The sequence below is a fragment of the Triturus cristatus genome, chromosome 3_1, assembly GCF_964204655.1.
Source record: "Triturus cristatus chromosome 3_1, aTriCri1.1, whole genome shotgun sequence".
Classification (NCBI taxonomy): Eukaryota; Metazoa; Chordata; class Amphibia; order Caudata; family Salamandridae; genus Triturus; species Triturus cristatus.
Window position 1 is genome coordinate 789365698 of NC_140583.1, and position 16314 is coordinate 789382011.

Below are 16314 nucleotides of genomic sequence, written 5' to 3' on the forward strand. Positions count from 1 at the left end.
AAGTACATGCATATTTGACGGAAAGAAATGTTAAGACTGCACCTGAGCTTGATTCAGTATTCACCTGATTTTATCAAAGGGGGGCACAAACAAAAGAGGGACCCCCACCTTGGAGGAACTAATAAAGGGAATCAGGGGTGTAGTGTCACAATGAAGGATCACACCAAGGGATACTATCTTGAATATCCAATTAAACGGTGTAGTACTGAGTACTGCTGTGTGATTGAAAGTACTTTATTCGCCTTTAAAAACAAACATTGGCCTGGACAAAGAAGTATTGTGTCTACTGGTGGATTGTAGAGTGCTGAACTCACCACACTAACTCCCTGAGTAACAGATCACTCCTTGCCACTGCTACCATAAGTCATGTGAGAAAGGGGTTGTGCTTGCCCCAGTTTACAAAGCTATGACAGGACAGGCCTTAAGACAGGAATATCAAAACAAATCAACCTCCAAGATTGAGTCCCAGTAGTCCCTGTCACTCCCTTTCCCCCTCATCCACGCTGAACAAGACTGGTCTGGAAAATTCTGCTGATTGAATCCTCTTCTTTATTTTAACACCTCAAAGATGAAGCACCATGTCAGGATTCTGCACCGTCCAAGGCATCTTGTTTCACCTAAGGCAGGTCTGTACCAAATAGACTATTGCCCACTTTCAGGTGTCACGTGGTTGGGGCCACATTGTGCGCTAGCCTTTTTTGGCCTCAAGCACTAGATCTCTCAATTTAGCTGAGTCAAGGTCAGAGCCAGCTTTATGCAAGACTCGGGGTTTAGAGTACTTTGAGGAAGCTTTTCAGGTTTGGTATGATCAGCTGAAATCTCATGCGATTTGGAGAACCGCAAGATTTGGCACCCATACTTGGCTAAGCCCTGCTATTTAAGGATGTTAAGGACGTTAAGAAAGTTCTGCCACTTTCTAACCACTAGTCAATGTTGCTTCTGTATGCTAGATAGCTATGTTGGAGTGCTTCTTGAAAATTGAACTTGGCAGAGGGATCAGAAGATCGAACCCGGGAAGGAGAATTCTTCATTGAAAATTCTTTCTATCCTAAATGGAGTTCAACTTTCAGTGAAACTAGAGCCTTGAAATCAGGCTTTGGTTGGCAAAGTTTTAATCCTCGAAGTCAGTATTGACCAAATCTTGGAACAGCGCAATATCAGAAGGATTAGGTTTATCTTGTTGCGAGATACAGTGTCCAAGAAACAAAAAGAGTGCCAATGCTGCGCTTAACTCTACTCGAAATTAGACAGTGAACTGAATGAAACAGTGTCACTAGCAACCACTTTTTCAGTTGGATTTAATCCAAAATATTTTCTCACATTACATTAAATTATTCTCTGTTATCAAAACATAATTTTAACACATCAGAAGAAAAACCAACATTACAACATTTACATCGACATTCTTATATACTGACTTTAATCATTTACGCAACACCACCACTTCCATACAACAATCAACCACATACAATTCTCAGACACACTAATCAAACATACTCAATGGACATCATTTATAACAAGGCGATAATTAAATGCAGTAAATGGACATAAAGGCCATCAACAAACAAATTAACATAGTTGTGAAACACTGCACTCTGTTGTGTAGAATAGATTGGCCAAAAGCGGAAAGGTCTACGCGTTTCGAATCCCTCCACATACGGGGATTCTCATCAGGACCAACACTTGCTGCAGCTCAATGTTTAAAAAGAAACACCAAAGTCGTTTCTACGTAAGCCCATGACTTGTCAAGCTGTTATGGTGGCGAAGTACTGGTTTTGTCCGTTTAGCATACAAAATCTGAAAATTCTTTCAGTTGCTGTGCTTCTATGTAATAGTGCATCAATGGCGTCGCCAATAGAATATCTTTTCGCGGCGTTTCGCAGTTGCCAAACCACCACGGCGTTTGAGTGCCGGAGTGAAGATACATGATCAACTACGATCCCTCTAAGAATCGACATAAGTAATTGCAGAGGTCGCAATTCCACTAAGGGCACGCCGAAAGAACGCCGCGAAAAGATATTCTAATGTAATGTTGGTTTTTCTTCTGATGTGTTAAAATTATGTTTTGATAACAGAGAATAATTTAATGTAATGTGAGAAAATATTTTGGATTAAATCCAACTGAAAAAGTGGTTGCTAGTGACACTGTTTCATTCAGTTCACTGTCTAATTTCAAGTAGAGTTAAGCGCAGGATTGGCACTCTTTTTGTTTCTTGGATGATATTAGGCTTGGCCTTGCTGCCATTTAGCCAAAACCCGCGAGATACAGTGTGGCATGTATTTCTGATGTTCAAAAAGAAATGCGCAGACTTGATTTCTGAACCTCATGGTGTAAACGGTGATAGCAGGGTTTGGCGCAAAGCCTTGAAACTTTAGACATTTACATTACAGAGCAACTTCAGTCTGAGGTTTGATGGAAGACATCATCTGAGAAAGAAGTATTTAAAGTTTACTGGTTTGATAAATTATCAAGCAGAGCACAGAGACTAACTGAAAGAATGGGCTGAATGAAGCCTAAGCAAGTGTGAGAGACACTCGTCAGAAATAACTTGCATAATTGTAGAACAGCATGCTGTAAATTTTCAAAGACGTGGCATTTGTGTATTGTCATTACATAGGTTCATGTCAGTTATCATTTCCACCTATTCAGATACCTATCAAGAGTAAGTTACTTAAGATCAATACTTCACTTAGAGGTCGACTACTCAAAGGATACAGGTAGGAGTTGATACTGTACAACTGGATGTACTAGAATATCTGAATTCAATTTCACTAGCAACCTGTACTCCCCGTCAACAGGATCTACTCCCTGGCATTCCTTCTCCAGGCTCCTCCTCCTGATTTTTGCAGTAGCTTGCCACCTGAGACTTTCCCATGGCTATCGCTTCAAAATAAGGCAGGCGAGAGAAATACATTCTGCTCAAGCATAAGGGTTTTGACACACCATAATTTGCAGGTCTCTGGCTATGAGTCATTTTCAAATTGTTTGAACTATGAGAAAAAGCTTCAAGAACCAGACAGACTGCTCACAACTCCAATAGATTGATATGGAACAAATTGTCTTGTGGTGTGTGACGTTGTTGTGCGTGGTGCCGTTTGAACCCTTTGCGGCATCGGCATATGGTCCTGGGGCCTGTAGAGTTTTTGGCACTATTATATTTTCTTTTTTACTTTTCCACACCTGCGGCTTCCGAAGTTTCCAACTGTGTCTTCATTTCCTGCATCTGCTCATCAGCCCGAGAACCAAAAAGTGTGGTACCAAAAGATAGTCTAATATAAATACTTTGCTGAACTTTACATTTTAAGCCAATGAGTCTTAGCCAAAATGAATGTTCCATGACTAGGCCATGACCATAGTCATGAGTCAAAGCACTGGAAGAATCTGCAACCACCCTTATGAATTGGTTGGAAAAAATCATGCCCGCTGTCAACACCAGCTGAAAATCTATATTTGCAAGGGATTCTGTTGGAGAAATGTACAACGTCTCACAGGGATCTCTCATATCTGCAAAGTAAAGGTACTGTATTGGCAGCTTTTATGGCAGTAGCAGATGTGTTACACATTTCACTTCCAATAGCATCTAAGGGCTTACTTTCTTTTTCAGGAGGAACTGTATATGCTAGAGCAGAAGAATGGAATTCTCCTGCTGCAGAATCATTGTATAAGTCTGGTTTCAGATCGGACAGTAACAAAAGAGAAACTTTATCTGGAGTCTTGTACATCTACTGCAAGTTTGCAGGAATTACTTTGGTTGAACATGTGGTTCAGAACCATATTTTAAAAGCCCTGCAACAAGAGGAAGCAGTGGCCTCAATATTGAATGATGTCAGAGTGTCTCAAATGTCAAAGAACCATTGGTGTAACCGAAAGCACGGGTAAAGAGTATTTTACCACCCAGCTCATCAATACTTAACGTGGATAACCTAGATTGTGGCCAATCAGTGTTGGAAAATAATATCTGTAAGTCTATGAGGAAGCAGAAGATCTTGAGAAGCTTGTTGTCGGTGTAGTGTCTGAGATGGGATTGTAACCTGGAACTTCTTGAGAGGATGGAATGATGTCTGTTGTGCCAAGATGAAGACCATGAATTTCTTCTGGATTCTGTACTACCTTCTACTCCAGCCAGAGGCCCGGGTGCTGGAGGTTGTTCTAGTAAGTCAGCTGGCTGTTGTGGCAAAGCTGCCAGTGGTGCAGAAGGCTTGTTGTGACATGTCTGTGAGTAGAGGATTCAAGAGAAGATGACTATTCACCAGTGATACATCATGAGAAGGAATACTCTGAATTCAAAGTTCCCTGCCCAAGTTTGCAGACAAGACACCGACTTACTCATTGTTGTAGGCGCTGTTGCATTTCCTGACGTCAATAGCCTTGGCGTCTTTGATGTTGAGACCTAATGCCAATCCTGCTCTCAACAGGAAACAGATGGAAACTGTTGTTGTCCCTGATGTTTTTCATTGTTGGATGTTTCTCTTGACCTCCCCCTGAGAAGACCTTAGATAAGAGGGATTCATTACCGATTTACACAGAAAAAACACAGACAGAAACAATACCTTACATTTTTCCAGCTTCCACCAAGGGTCCCTGAAGCAACACCTGCCATATTCGCAAATGTTGCGTGTTAAACGTATCGTTTCAGACGAACAGACATACATCATGCGCATTAATGAGATGCGTGAACGATTCCGTGCTAGAGGATATCCTGAACATACTCTGAATGAAGCACAATCTAGAGTTGCTCTCATCACCAGAGAAGATAGCCTTTTGAAAAGCAATAGAGTGCAAGAACAACGTATGGTGATAGTATCCAAATACTCCACAGCCAGCCCTACATACAAGAAGATTATACGGAAGCACTGGCCCATCTTACAAAGTGAACCCGACTTCAAGGGCATTTTTGAGAAACCACCAATTTTTGCACACACAAGAAGCAGAAATTTCAAGGAAATTTTGTCTAAACCCACTGAAACCCACACACAACACCGTGGCACCATACCTTGCTTTAATTGCAATCACTGCAATAGTGTCATCAAAGGCAACAGTATCCAGCACCCAATGAAAGGTCACAACATTAAACTTCAAGTTGATGCTACCTGTGACTCGATGAATTTGATATATGCTTTGAAATGTCCCTGTGGAAAGCTGTACATCGGTAAAACCGAACGGAAAATTAAAACTCGCCTCAACGAGCATAAATCTAACATCAGGCTGAAAGTTGAGAAATCCAACATCGCCATGCATTTTGCTGAGGCTCGGCATTCCATCGCCCAATTAAAATTCATAGTACTTGAAACCCTCACCAAACGAGAAGGGATTGACAATCATAAACTCTTGTTAAAAAGAGAACTTGAATGGATTTATCTGTTACAGACTCTGAAGCAGCATGGTCTTAATGACCGTATTGAGTATAGTTGTTACCTGTAATACTAATATGATGCATTGCTTATTATGTTACTGTTTATCCACGTAATACTACTTCTGTTTTTTGACATGGTCTCTCTGCATTCTCCCCAGTTTGCATTACCTGTACTCTATCTCCCCACATTCTAAGATGGCCGCCACCGTGCATACTTCCGAGTAGTCCTTTGTTTATGTTTACGTTTCTTCACGTCACATCACCGAGTGTTTAAACATAACGAGCACCCGCCCGTACCACACGCAGACCCCCCGACTAAGCAATGGACGGCACGCTTTGCCACCGGTATCTATGAAGTAAGTGTTCTTCGCCCACAGCGCTACAGAACCCAGCATGTCATTGCGCAGCGCGCATTCAACCAACACACGCAGTAATTTCCATTGCACTACCCAGTACCTTCACTCAGTCACTAAAACGTTAGCAAACACACCCGTTTTAGTTATTGTTGCACTTAGTCACATTAAGCACGTGTAAATCCAGGCGGTATACCCTCACTGACTTATCCCTCCCTCCCTTCCTCAACAGTGCTCCGTGACCAAGGGCGTCCCAGCCCGAAATGCATAGGAGATCAAGATTCATAGATCTGCTAGTATGGATTACAAATGAACATTTGATATGCCAAACAATATCGAATTGAACTAATTTGCTGAATAAAAGCATTTAAAAACACGCATCTTAAAAGGATTCACTTTTGCATGAATCAACTTAGTTTGATTACCCATTGGAGTGCCTACCCAGGGGATGTACTTGCAGATCTCTGCAAGACACTACTCAGCTGTTCATTGATGGTGTTAGGACGGATAACACCACCCTGATTGCGCACCCAGACCTTATTGAACGAAAATACCTTTCACCTAGCTTTGCAGTGCACCACCCACGCCTCTTTCTGTAAGACCTTAGATAAGCAATGGCAGAGATAGCCCTCTCTCTACGCCCCTTACACCTCCGGGATGGTGGATTTTCAGCTGCACAGTCCTCTTGAGGTTAATTGAAGACTTTCTCTTCCCTGCCCTTGGTGGTCCTCCTTGACATGGTCTCACAGTGGAGAAACTTCTCAGAAAGATGCAAATCAGGGATATAGATAAAAGACTATGTAGACATCTTGAGAATCAATCTGCTTTCCCTGTACCAGGGGAAGGGCCGTTCATGAAGAGAGATGACATTTCTCATAGAAAATGAAAACATTTTCTGGCAGGAAAAGGAAATTAAATACTACTGAAGGCAAACCATGTTGACTGAAATGTTTCAAATGAAGGTCTGAAAATATTTTTCCACAACACTGCCAATACAGAGAGCTCAGTGCCTCAAGATTCCATTGCCAGGAGCCTAAAAAAGAAAATAGTATAACTGTCAAATATAGGGCATGAAAAGATATGGTAGGATTGTGCTTCCTTAAAAGGAGCAGTGGTGGGTTACTAGCCTCTTCAGGTTGCAGCCTGTGTAGCTGTACTGCCCTCTTCTCTCATTTTTCTTTTTAAAAACGGGCTGCGAAAGTTTGTCTTGTTACTTTTCTTTCTTTGGTGACTTTTTTATATAAAAATTGGATACACAACATAAAACTCCGCCATGGCAGGTCCCAAGCCCAGCTGCAAAAGGAGGAGGGTTATGAGTGGGACCAGCTGCCCCACCATGTAAAAACATCCTGCCTACAGAAACGTCAATCAAAACAAATCCTGGCCTAGGGGAGAGAGTAATCTCATTCACAGCAAGCTATGATATCTTGTGGTGATAGCTAGAGATTCCTGGAAGTCACATAGTCGATCCACCTACTTTCGACCAAGACCATCACCATCAGGGCATGGAATGAAAGGACCATGTAGTAGACAATGAAGACAGCAATGGAGATGAAAAATACAACCTTCCCCTGTTTGGCATCAGCGAGACCAGATGACCACAGTCCAGATAGGAAAGACTGGCCCCAGGAAGAATACTGAATTCTGGACACAAGAAGTAGAACGCTCCACACACTATAGGAGTAGCACTGATGCTAACACCAGTATTTATGTATCAATTGTAGGCGATGAACGCTGGTCATGGCTAAGGGAAGGGGACACCTAAGTTCAGGTTGGTGGCCTCACTAGAGTTTAAACAAAGGTGCACAAAGGGCGGTCCAGAACCGTGGTAGGTACTTAGTAAATCCAGCGGGAGGTACGCTGGAGGACTTGACCTTCTCTTCCATACTCATCTGCAGATGAAAGAAAAGACCAACAATGTGGCAGGCACATCAGCACAACTTGGCCTCAACATCCACAGAGGAAAACCAAGATACTGAAGGCTAACACAGCCAGCACACTGCAGTCACTCTTGCAGGCGAGGCCTTCACGTACCTGGGCAGTGTCATAGACAAGCAGGGCAGGGGAGACACTGGCGTAAGTCATGAATCAGCAAAGCAGGGGCTGACTTCATTCAGCTAAAGAAGATATGCAGCTCTAAGGACCTAACGCTGCAAACCAAGATCAGGCGTTTTGACACCTGTCTGAGGAAAATACTCCAAATCTGCTGGGCAAACACCATCAGCAACACGATCTATGGAAGCAGACTTTCCAACTCTCTGCTCATGAAAAAATCATGAAAAGAAACTGCGGCTGGATAAGTCAAACCCTCCGCAATCCCGCATCAAACACCACAAGCAAGCCCTGACCTGGAACCCTCAAGGAAAAAGGTAAAGAGGAAGGACAAGAAACTTGGCTGACTGCAAGGAAATGGCTTACACTTGGGAGTCAGGCTGAAAGAAAAACCCAGGACAGAGATGGCTGGAGAGCCCTGATTGTTGGCCTATACCCCAGGAGGGGTAGTAGTCGTAAGTACACAACATAAGGTGGCAACATCGCCTTCAATAGACAGTCAAATTAGTTGTATTTTTCTTTATAGCAAAACTGTCATGTCTAGAGCTTTTCATATAATTTTTTCTCAAGTGCTCCAGGACCCTCACATTTGGGCAAGACAATTTAGTGCCTATGATTTGATTTATTTATTTATTGTTCAGTTAGTTAAAACCATAACAATATTACAAACACTAATTTTAAAAAAGAGCAAATTGCATAAAAGTTACATGCCTCTAAAAACTTCTTAAAATTTATGTAATTATAAAATATACTTCATGTTTTATCATTGCTCAGATTTTGCTTTCAGTTCTTGTTCGTGAGTATGTAAAAATGTAATCAGTTTACAGTTCATTTGGGGGTCAGCGGAGTCCAGTCCTCTTATGATCGCTGTTCTGCACGACTTTATGCCTCTGTCCAGAAATGCTCACCATAATATTGTGGTTCATGCTGGTTGCAGTATCTTGCAGTGGCATACAAGATGAATCAGATCTTCCTTTTTATAGCCACAATGGCGGCAATTTTAATTTTCCTTATATTGACAATGAGGCGCATCCGCAAGAGTGGGGAACTGTCCAAACCTTAATGTTAGTAATTTCCTCTTTACATAAATGGAGTAAGTGGAGTCCAAATAGGCCACTTGTTTCAGTGTTTTATAAGTGTTCATCACTGACTTCTTGTAGAAAAAAGGTCTTTATCAACCAGCAGCGAGTGGAACTTTGCAGCCTTGTTTAGTGTTAATTTGAATGTTTGGTAGGGCATTTGTTTATTCCACAGCTCACTTGTGCAGGTAACCTTTAATGCATGTTCAAAAAATGTATATGCTGGTGAGTGTTTATCTTGTTCCATTTCCTGCCACAAAGATTCATTAAGACTTTTCCTCTACGTTTTGTTTTATTTGGTACCATACTTTAATGTATGTGTAAAGTCTGCCCAGTGTTTCGCTCATTAGCCCAGGCGCATCTATGCTGGTGAGGCATTCTTCGGGAGTTGAAGAACCTTTTTATAAATGCGCGCCATTCGTTTGTTTAGGGTTTCTGAATCCTTTACGTGCATGGCAGCACTGGCGTTGATAGTGTTGGCAGAGCTTTGGATGAAATTATCGTTAATAATGGTTTCAAAGACGGTCCCGCCAGTTTCTTTGCAAGTATTTTAAGGGCGAATGTTGATGCCCCTGCTCGCTGTGTCATATTTTTTCTGATCGCAAAACGATAATTTAGCATCTATAAAAAAATCCCAAATATTTGTAGCACAATACTTTCTCTAGTATATTGCCCTTTAATCTAATATGTTGAGTCAAGGCTGTTCGGTTTGTAATATGCATAGATTTGGTTTTTGAAACATTTAATTCCAAATTATTTACCGACAGAAATTCAGAGAGTTTGTTTGGTAGTCTTGTCAAGCCTACATTAGTCAAGCTTAAAAGAACGATATCATCTGCGTAATTGTAGTTTTCCCAGCTTCGGTGAGTGTGAGTTAATTCTATCTAGCTGTCTCGAAAGATCTGAGATGAATAAATTAAAAAGGTGCGGAGCCTGTACGCACCCCTGGTTCAGACACCTGTTGGTATGCACTTTTCTGGATATTCTAGCTCCATTTCCAAGCTTCATGCGTACCCAGGTATCTGTATAAAACAGTAGAAGACCCTTCAATATTTTGTCTGGTATACCCCAGAATTTTAATTTAGACCACATGAGATTCCGATCTACGCTGTCAAAGGCAGCTTTTAGGTCGATGTAACACAGATGAAGATCTTGTTTTCTATTTTTGCATCTTTCAGCAATCATTGAAATGGACAGAATATTTGTAATAGTTCCAATACCCTTCCTAAATCTGGTTTGATTTTTTGGTATTAGGTTACATTCTCTAGACCAATCAGCAAGGTCTTTAAGGATTAGTGAGGTCAAATATTTAGCTTCAACATCATGTAAGGTGATTGGCCTGTAATTTTTTGGACTCTGTCACCTCCTTTGTCGATACCGGTAATGATTGATCCCTGCCAACTTTCTGGGATTTGAAGTTGCCTGGGGAATGCATTTGGGCCGGGAGCGCCGTCGTTTCTGCCTTTATTATGTTTGTTATTTCTTCTGTTGTGTACATTGATTCATTGGTCTGTGATTTCAATTCTTCTCGATAGTCCTCTTCACAGTCGGTAACTGGAAATTGTCTATGTCGTGGAGTTGTTCTTTAAATTTATCGCTGAGGAAGTTAACCCACTCCTGCTCTTGTATGTGCGTTGTTAAGGTGTTTCGAGGTCGCGACAAGTTGTTTATTGTCTGCCAAAATTTGTTGAGATTTGAATGTCTTAAATTGTAAATTAGTTTAAACCAGATACTCTTGGCTTTCTCTTTTTTAAATTCCCATATTCTTTTTTTGAATTGTATTCTCATTTGTTGAAATGCTTTCCAGCATACGCCCTTGGATTTGTCCTGTCGCAATTTCCTTTGAGCTTTTCGTAGTTCTTTCTTTAGCATTTGCAGATCTTTTGGTAGATTTCTTATCTGGTCATATCTTTTGACCCTAATTTCTGAGACTTTCATAGTTTTTGCTAACTTGTTTAAGAAATTCCGACCAAGCTTGTATTCTGTAAATGGGTTCTGATGTTAGTTCAGCCAAGAGACTCTTTATTGTTAGAAACAAGTTTAGTTTATTCGTATTTGTCCATTTCAGACATTTTAGATTGATTGAGGTAATTTCACCCTCTGGAGCATTAGTAAGTTGGTGTCTTGGTGTGTTTAGGTTGAAGATGACATGCTGTATTGAGTGATCACTCAAAGGGGTAAACTTTATGTAGAAGCGAGCTAATGTTTGTAATACAGGAAGGGTTAAGAGTGTGAAGTCTAACGTTGAGTGCGCCCTTGGACCGTAATATGTTTTTTCCGGAGGGAGATCTTCATAGTTTCTTCCATTAAGGACCCGCATACCTTGGAATTCAATATCTGTGACTAGTTGCTGACCAATGCGGTCCATACGATAAGTCCCTGTATTATGTTGCTGTGGCACACACCAAATGGAGTTATCTGCTGTTAGGATTTCGTCTTCATCTGGCGTGAATATCAAATTTGAGTTAAAATCACCTGTTACTATTAAATTCAGGGTTGGCTCATCGCAACGTAGTCTTGATATTGTTTTAATTAAAAGGGCGTTTTTCTCCTTTTTTATTTGAGCCTTCGGTTGTGTATAGTAATTGATTAGTAGTATCGTTTTGCCTCTACTTAAGTTTTGATCTGAAAATTTTACAATTTGTATGCTGGAATCCAGAGATTTCAACTGTTCAGTTGATATTTTTAGAGCTATCGATACATACACAGTCAATCCTCCTATTGCCCTGCCATAGTATTTGCATTTTCCGCAGCTACTGTATAGTGGGCGTAGCCTGCTATCGGAATATCTTCCTGCGACCAAGTTTCTTGCAGGGCTACAATGTCACAATCTGCCCACTCCTTAAGTGGGAGGCCTTCATCAAGCAGTCTCCTGGCTCCAGCTATATTCCAAGATATCATGTGAATTGCATTTGTTTCAGAAGTGGAAACCATAGCTCCATTATGTCAGACACTTTGGTTGTTCAATATACTGGGTAGCCAGTTCCATTGATCTTGATTCAGGTCACTCACCCCTTGTGTTCCTTTTATTGATCCGAGCGGGGTCTGGGCTGTATCACTCCTGCCCTTTGCATTATGTAGAATTGAATATACCTGTGCAGGAGGTTTCTTGTGATTTAATATCCTTTTTGTGTCCTGCTGTTCAATTTCTTTCAATGGCAATGGATAACGCGGTCTTATTGGTTCTTTTAATTGAATGCCCCATGCAGAAAATTGTTCAGAGCTGCTTAGTATTAGCTGTGCTAACTCCGGTGTCTGCCATGTTGTTAATGTTCGTTCTTTTGTTGTGTTGATTTCTCCTGGGAGAAATTGCACTCCTGCAAGATCTGACGATTTTATATGTTTTAGTTCCTGAACTTCAGCCAAGAGCTTCAAGATATTGCCTGTTTAAAGTATCACAATTTCCCTGCGTTTCATATTCCGGGGACCTTATTAGCTGATCTACCTGGTCTTTGGTTGTTTTTCCTTTTCTGGTATCTTTGTCCTCCATTCTCTCGTTCTAAGTTTTGACTTGGTTAGGAATGCAGATACTTAGTTGACGTTATCCGGACGTTGCTGCCTGGTTTGTTTAGGATTTTGAGGTGATGCTAGAGAACGTTGAACGTCTTCTTCTTTTGCTATGTGACAAGTTAAGGACATTGTATTTACTTTCTCTGCGTATTTAATTGTCCTTACATCAGATTTCTAATCGTTAGTGTCAGTAGGTTTGCTGGTTACCGCTGGAGCCCTCTGTTTTTGAGTGCTTGACAGAGTGGCTTGCTTTATTGTAACTCCCCGTTTCGACATATTTAAAATATCCTCTTGATAGTCCATCTTCTTACCCGATTCCGCCTCAGTTTTATTTTCATTTTTGTGTAACCATGTCGATAAAGACATATCGTATTTTCCAGGATTTTTACTATTAGCTGCAATATTTAGTTCTTTATATGATCTACTACTATCTTCCTGCTTTACTTTTGCAGCTACAAGTTGTTCCACTGACTTAATTGTTTTTGGGACATTTAAGTGATTCTAGTGAGCAATCCTCGGCTTCCCTTGTGGTTGTCTTATTAATATAATTCCTGGGGGCTTCCACTTTGTCTAGAATTGTATCTTTAGTTTCTTTACAGAGCGTGTTTACATTTCTTGTGTCAGTATCCTGTGTTGGTTCTGGAGAATGTTCCTTTTGATGTTTTCCTGCTGTTGTAGTGACAAAGATGGGATATACTTTTTGAACTTCATGGGTGTTAAATTAGTTTGCCCTGTTTCTTGCCTTTCTTTCGTTCTTTTTTTGCCTTCTAGATTGTGGCCTCAGTTTTTCTGGTTGCTCAGTGATGACACTGATTAGTTTGCAGCACTTCCTCCATCTCAGTAGTGGAAATTTGAAGTTCTTTCTTTTCATCTTATATATTTTCCTCTATTATTGATATATTTGTGCGCTCTAATTTCTCCACTGGTAAGACCAAGCACTTGTTTAAACTCGGTTTCATTATTTTTAGTAAGAAACCTAATTGATCTATTATAGGTCCACATGTACAACTTGATTCCTGTGGTGAGTAAACTGATTGTACTCTTTTTATTAACTTGGTTAAATTTTCAAGTTTTGCATTTATTCCAGCTATGTATGATGCAATGATATTCATTAGGTCTATCTGTATATCCTGTTTGTCTGACCACATTATCAACGTTGCTGTCGACATTTGCAGTGCCTGTAGTATTGAGGGAATTGATTCCGTTTGTCCATTTTTATTATTTTCGATGTTTCTTGTCCCTCTTTCTGGTATTTCTCCCGGTTTATCCACCGTAATTGGTTTAGTTTTAATTCCGTGGTCTGAGGTTTTGTCTTTTCCTTCCGTGTGGTTTGGACTTGGCATTTGTTTGGTTCTTTCTTCCCGCCCCTGGGCCTCACTGGTTTCCACATGTAAGTCTTCCACAGGTTTACTCTCCCATGAGGCGGTCAACTCCTGTTCATGTCTTGACCATAGATGTGCTAATTTATCTGTATTTAAGTGCAAGTCGTATTGGCTAGCTTCTTGTCCATGCTCAGCTGTGTGTGTGAGATCATTGCTTGTTCTAATTGGGATACCAGGTTTTTGCTTTGTAGCTGTGCTGTAGGAAGTGCTTTCACCGTAGATTATAATTGAGGCTGATAGTGGATCGCAATGTTGATGTTCCAAATTGATGCTAGTATCGCTTCCTTTTGCGTGCACTGTTACTATTGTTAAAATGGTGTTACATGAAGAAGGTATTCCTACTGGATTTTTTTTGTCTCGAAGTCGTATTTCCTCTAATTGTTTGCTTAGGTCTAGTGTCTCAATGAGATTTTGATTTGGGACTTCTGTTGATCTTGTTAAAGTGGATTCTTGATTTGAATCCACCCCCCCCTTTGATTTACCCATTGCGATAATTTTTGCGGAGCCAAAGGGGTCATCAGACCTGACGTTTCTCCTGGTTTAGCGCAGAGAGATGAACCCGGATCCTTTAAATATTGAAGTCTTGAGTTTTGCATCTTTTTTTTATTTAATAATGATTTTTCAAACAGATCCAATAGGAGAGATTAGTGGGCTCTTCATTGTAGAAGTTCCCCCTTTTGCCGTTGCTGGTTTATCGCCTTTTTTCCCTTTGGCAAGTCCTTTTTGTATGACTACTCTCTCTCCCAGAGCCTTCCTCACCCTGCCTGATCGCATTCCTGAAATTTGGCTAGTGTGAGTTGAGCTGGGCCATCTACTGAATCTGGCAAGCATATAAGCCTGCGAGCCGCTTTTTGTTCTGCAGCTCTTTATCCACTTTCACCACTTCAAATAACTTCAAGTAACAGGGCTAACAGAGGGTTAATAGAGAGTCAACAAGAAAAAAGCAGGGTCCGAGTAGGGTCCAAGCTCGATGGAACAGGGTCCAGGCCGAATTGACTGAGTGCGAGTGGCACAGTGTTCTAACTGATTCAAATCGTCGTCTGAATATGGCAAAACCCGGTTTCCCCAGGTGTAGGCGCCAGACCCAAACAAGAAGACCTAAACAAGCGCACCACAGACCCGGCGCCACACTGCACCCGCTCGGCTAGGTTTAGCTAGGCTCAGCCAGGTACCAAGCCAGCCCCCACCGTCAGCTGCCCCAAGTCACGCTGAGCTGAGTAGCTCCTGGGTCTCCTCACTCATGCCACTTCTTCCACCTCGTGAGGACACACAGGGTACACAGCTCACCTGCCTCCCCAGTGCTCCCATGGCCATCTGCAATACACGAGGAGTGTAGGGTGTGGCGTGAACCCAATTCAGAACAATTCAGGACAGATGCACCACTACCACCGGCTTTTCTTGGCTTTTCCTGGTGGCCCATCTCGCAGCTGCAGCACCGTGGCAGGGGTCGTGGTGTCGGTTGTGCTGCTGTTGTTGCTAGTGGTAGTAGCTCACCACTCTCCCAGCTCTCACCAGTCTCTCACAAATCACAGCTTTACAAGGCAATTAACAGCATTGAGGCACAGATTCAGACTCGATTATCTAACTTCGCTTTTGTGCAAGAGAGGCTGGTAAACTGTGCGTGCCTATGATTATCAATGGAGATTCTCTGAATGAGAAATGGCACACATATATACTCCACCTTGAAAAACAAGAAACATCAAGAGGAAAAAAGGTTTTTTTGTTGTTTTTGCTTACCTAAAACGGATCCTGCCTCAGGCGCTTCTAGTTCCAGCTCATCAACTTGCATGGCAACACAGGTCTCACTTAAAGTAAGCTTCTCTTTGGCATCAAACCACCCTTCATTTTCTTCCTTAGTTTTAGCAGTATCTGCAAAAGAACAATTTAGTCTTGTGAGTCATGACCCCAAGGAGCACTGCAGAGAGGAGGTCAGAGTAGAATTTATGGAAAATGGTGACAAGCAAACAGCACCTGCACTGGCTAAAGAGAAACCTGAAAGAGAAGACAAATTAAGGGATGAAGTACATGTAACAAATCAAAAGAATGCAGTTAGTCAGTGGAGAAGTGCACATCTACAGCAAACCAGAGTGGCAGTTGATCCATAGCTGCACACCCTTGCCTACGGCTCAATCGTCTATCTCTGAACTATGGCACTGTTGCTTCTCATCCAGAACTGAGTTAAAGTCTTTCCTCGTTAGGTCAGAAGTACACGGCTCAACCTGCTGCTTGAGGTCTCATCTATTTCCTGTTGCCATTTATATTGTTGATACACACCACTATGCCTATTTATTGATACACCGACTTTGTTCTCATAGAACCCTTACATCCAGTCCTCTTAATAGCCTAAGTCTCCTGTACACCTCATGTGCACTTCTCTCTAATCTCAGCCACCTTCCAATTCAATTTATTCCATACATGCCCCAGCTATTTTAACTTGTTTTTGGAACGTTTGCTAACTATACAACAAATCTACATCAACCATCATCTCATCAGCGGACCGATTGTCCAGATTTTTTTAATTATGGATTTACGATTCCACTCTACTGTCCCAGCTACCTCAACTATCGAGCACAATCAGAAACGT

At 41.5% G+C, this 16314-nt stretch overlaps 1 protein-coding gene across 8 annotated transcripts in view; it reads right to left on the reverse strand.

Moving 5' to 3' along the window:
* Positions 1-16314, reverse strand: part of RBM44 (RNA binding motif protein 44) — a 2201010-nt gene that overhangs the window by 588126 nt on the left and 1596570 nt on the right. For all 8 annotated transcript variants that reach the window (XM_085645048.1, XM_085645052.1, XM_085645050.1 and 5 more), the window contains one exon: positions 15468-15599. In XM_085645048.1, coding sequence (XP_085501174.1) covers positions 15468-15599 — 132 coding nt within the window. The remainder of the gene's footprint in view (positions 1-15467; positions 15600-16314) is intronic.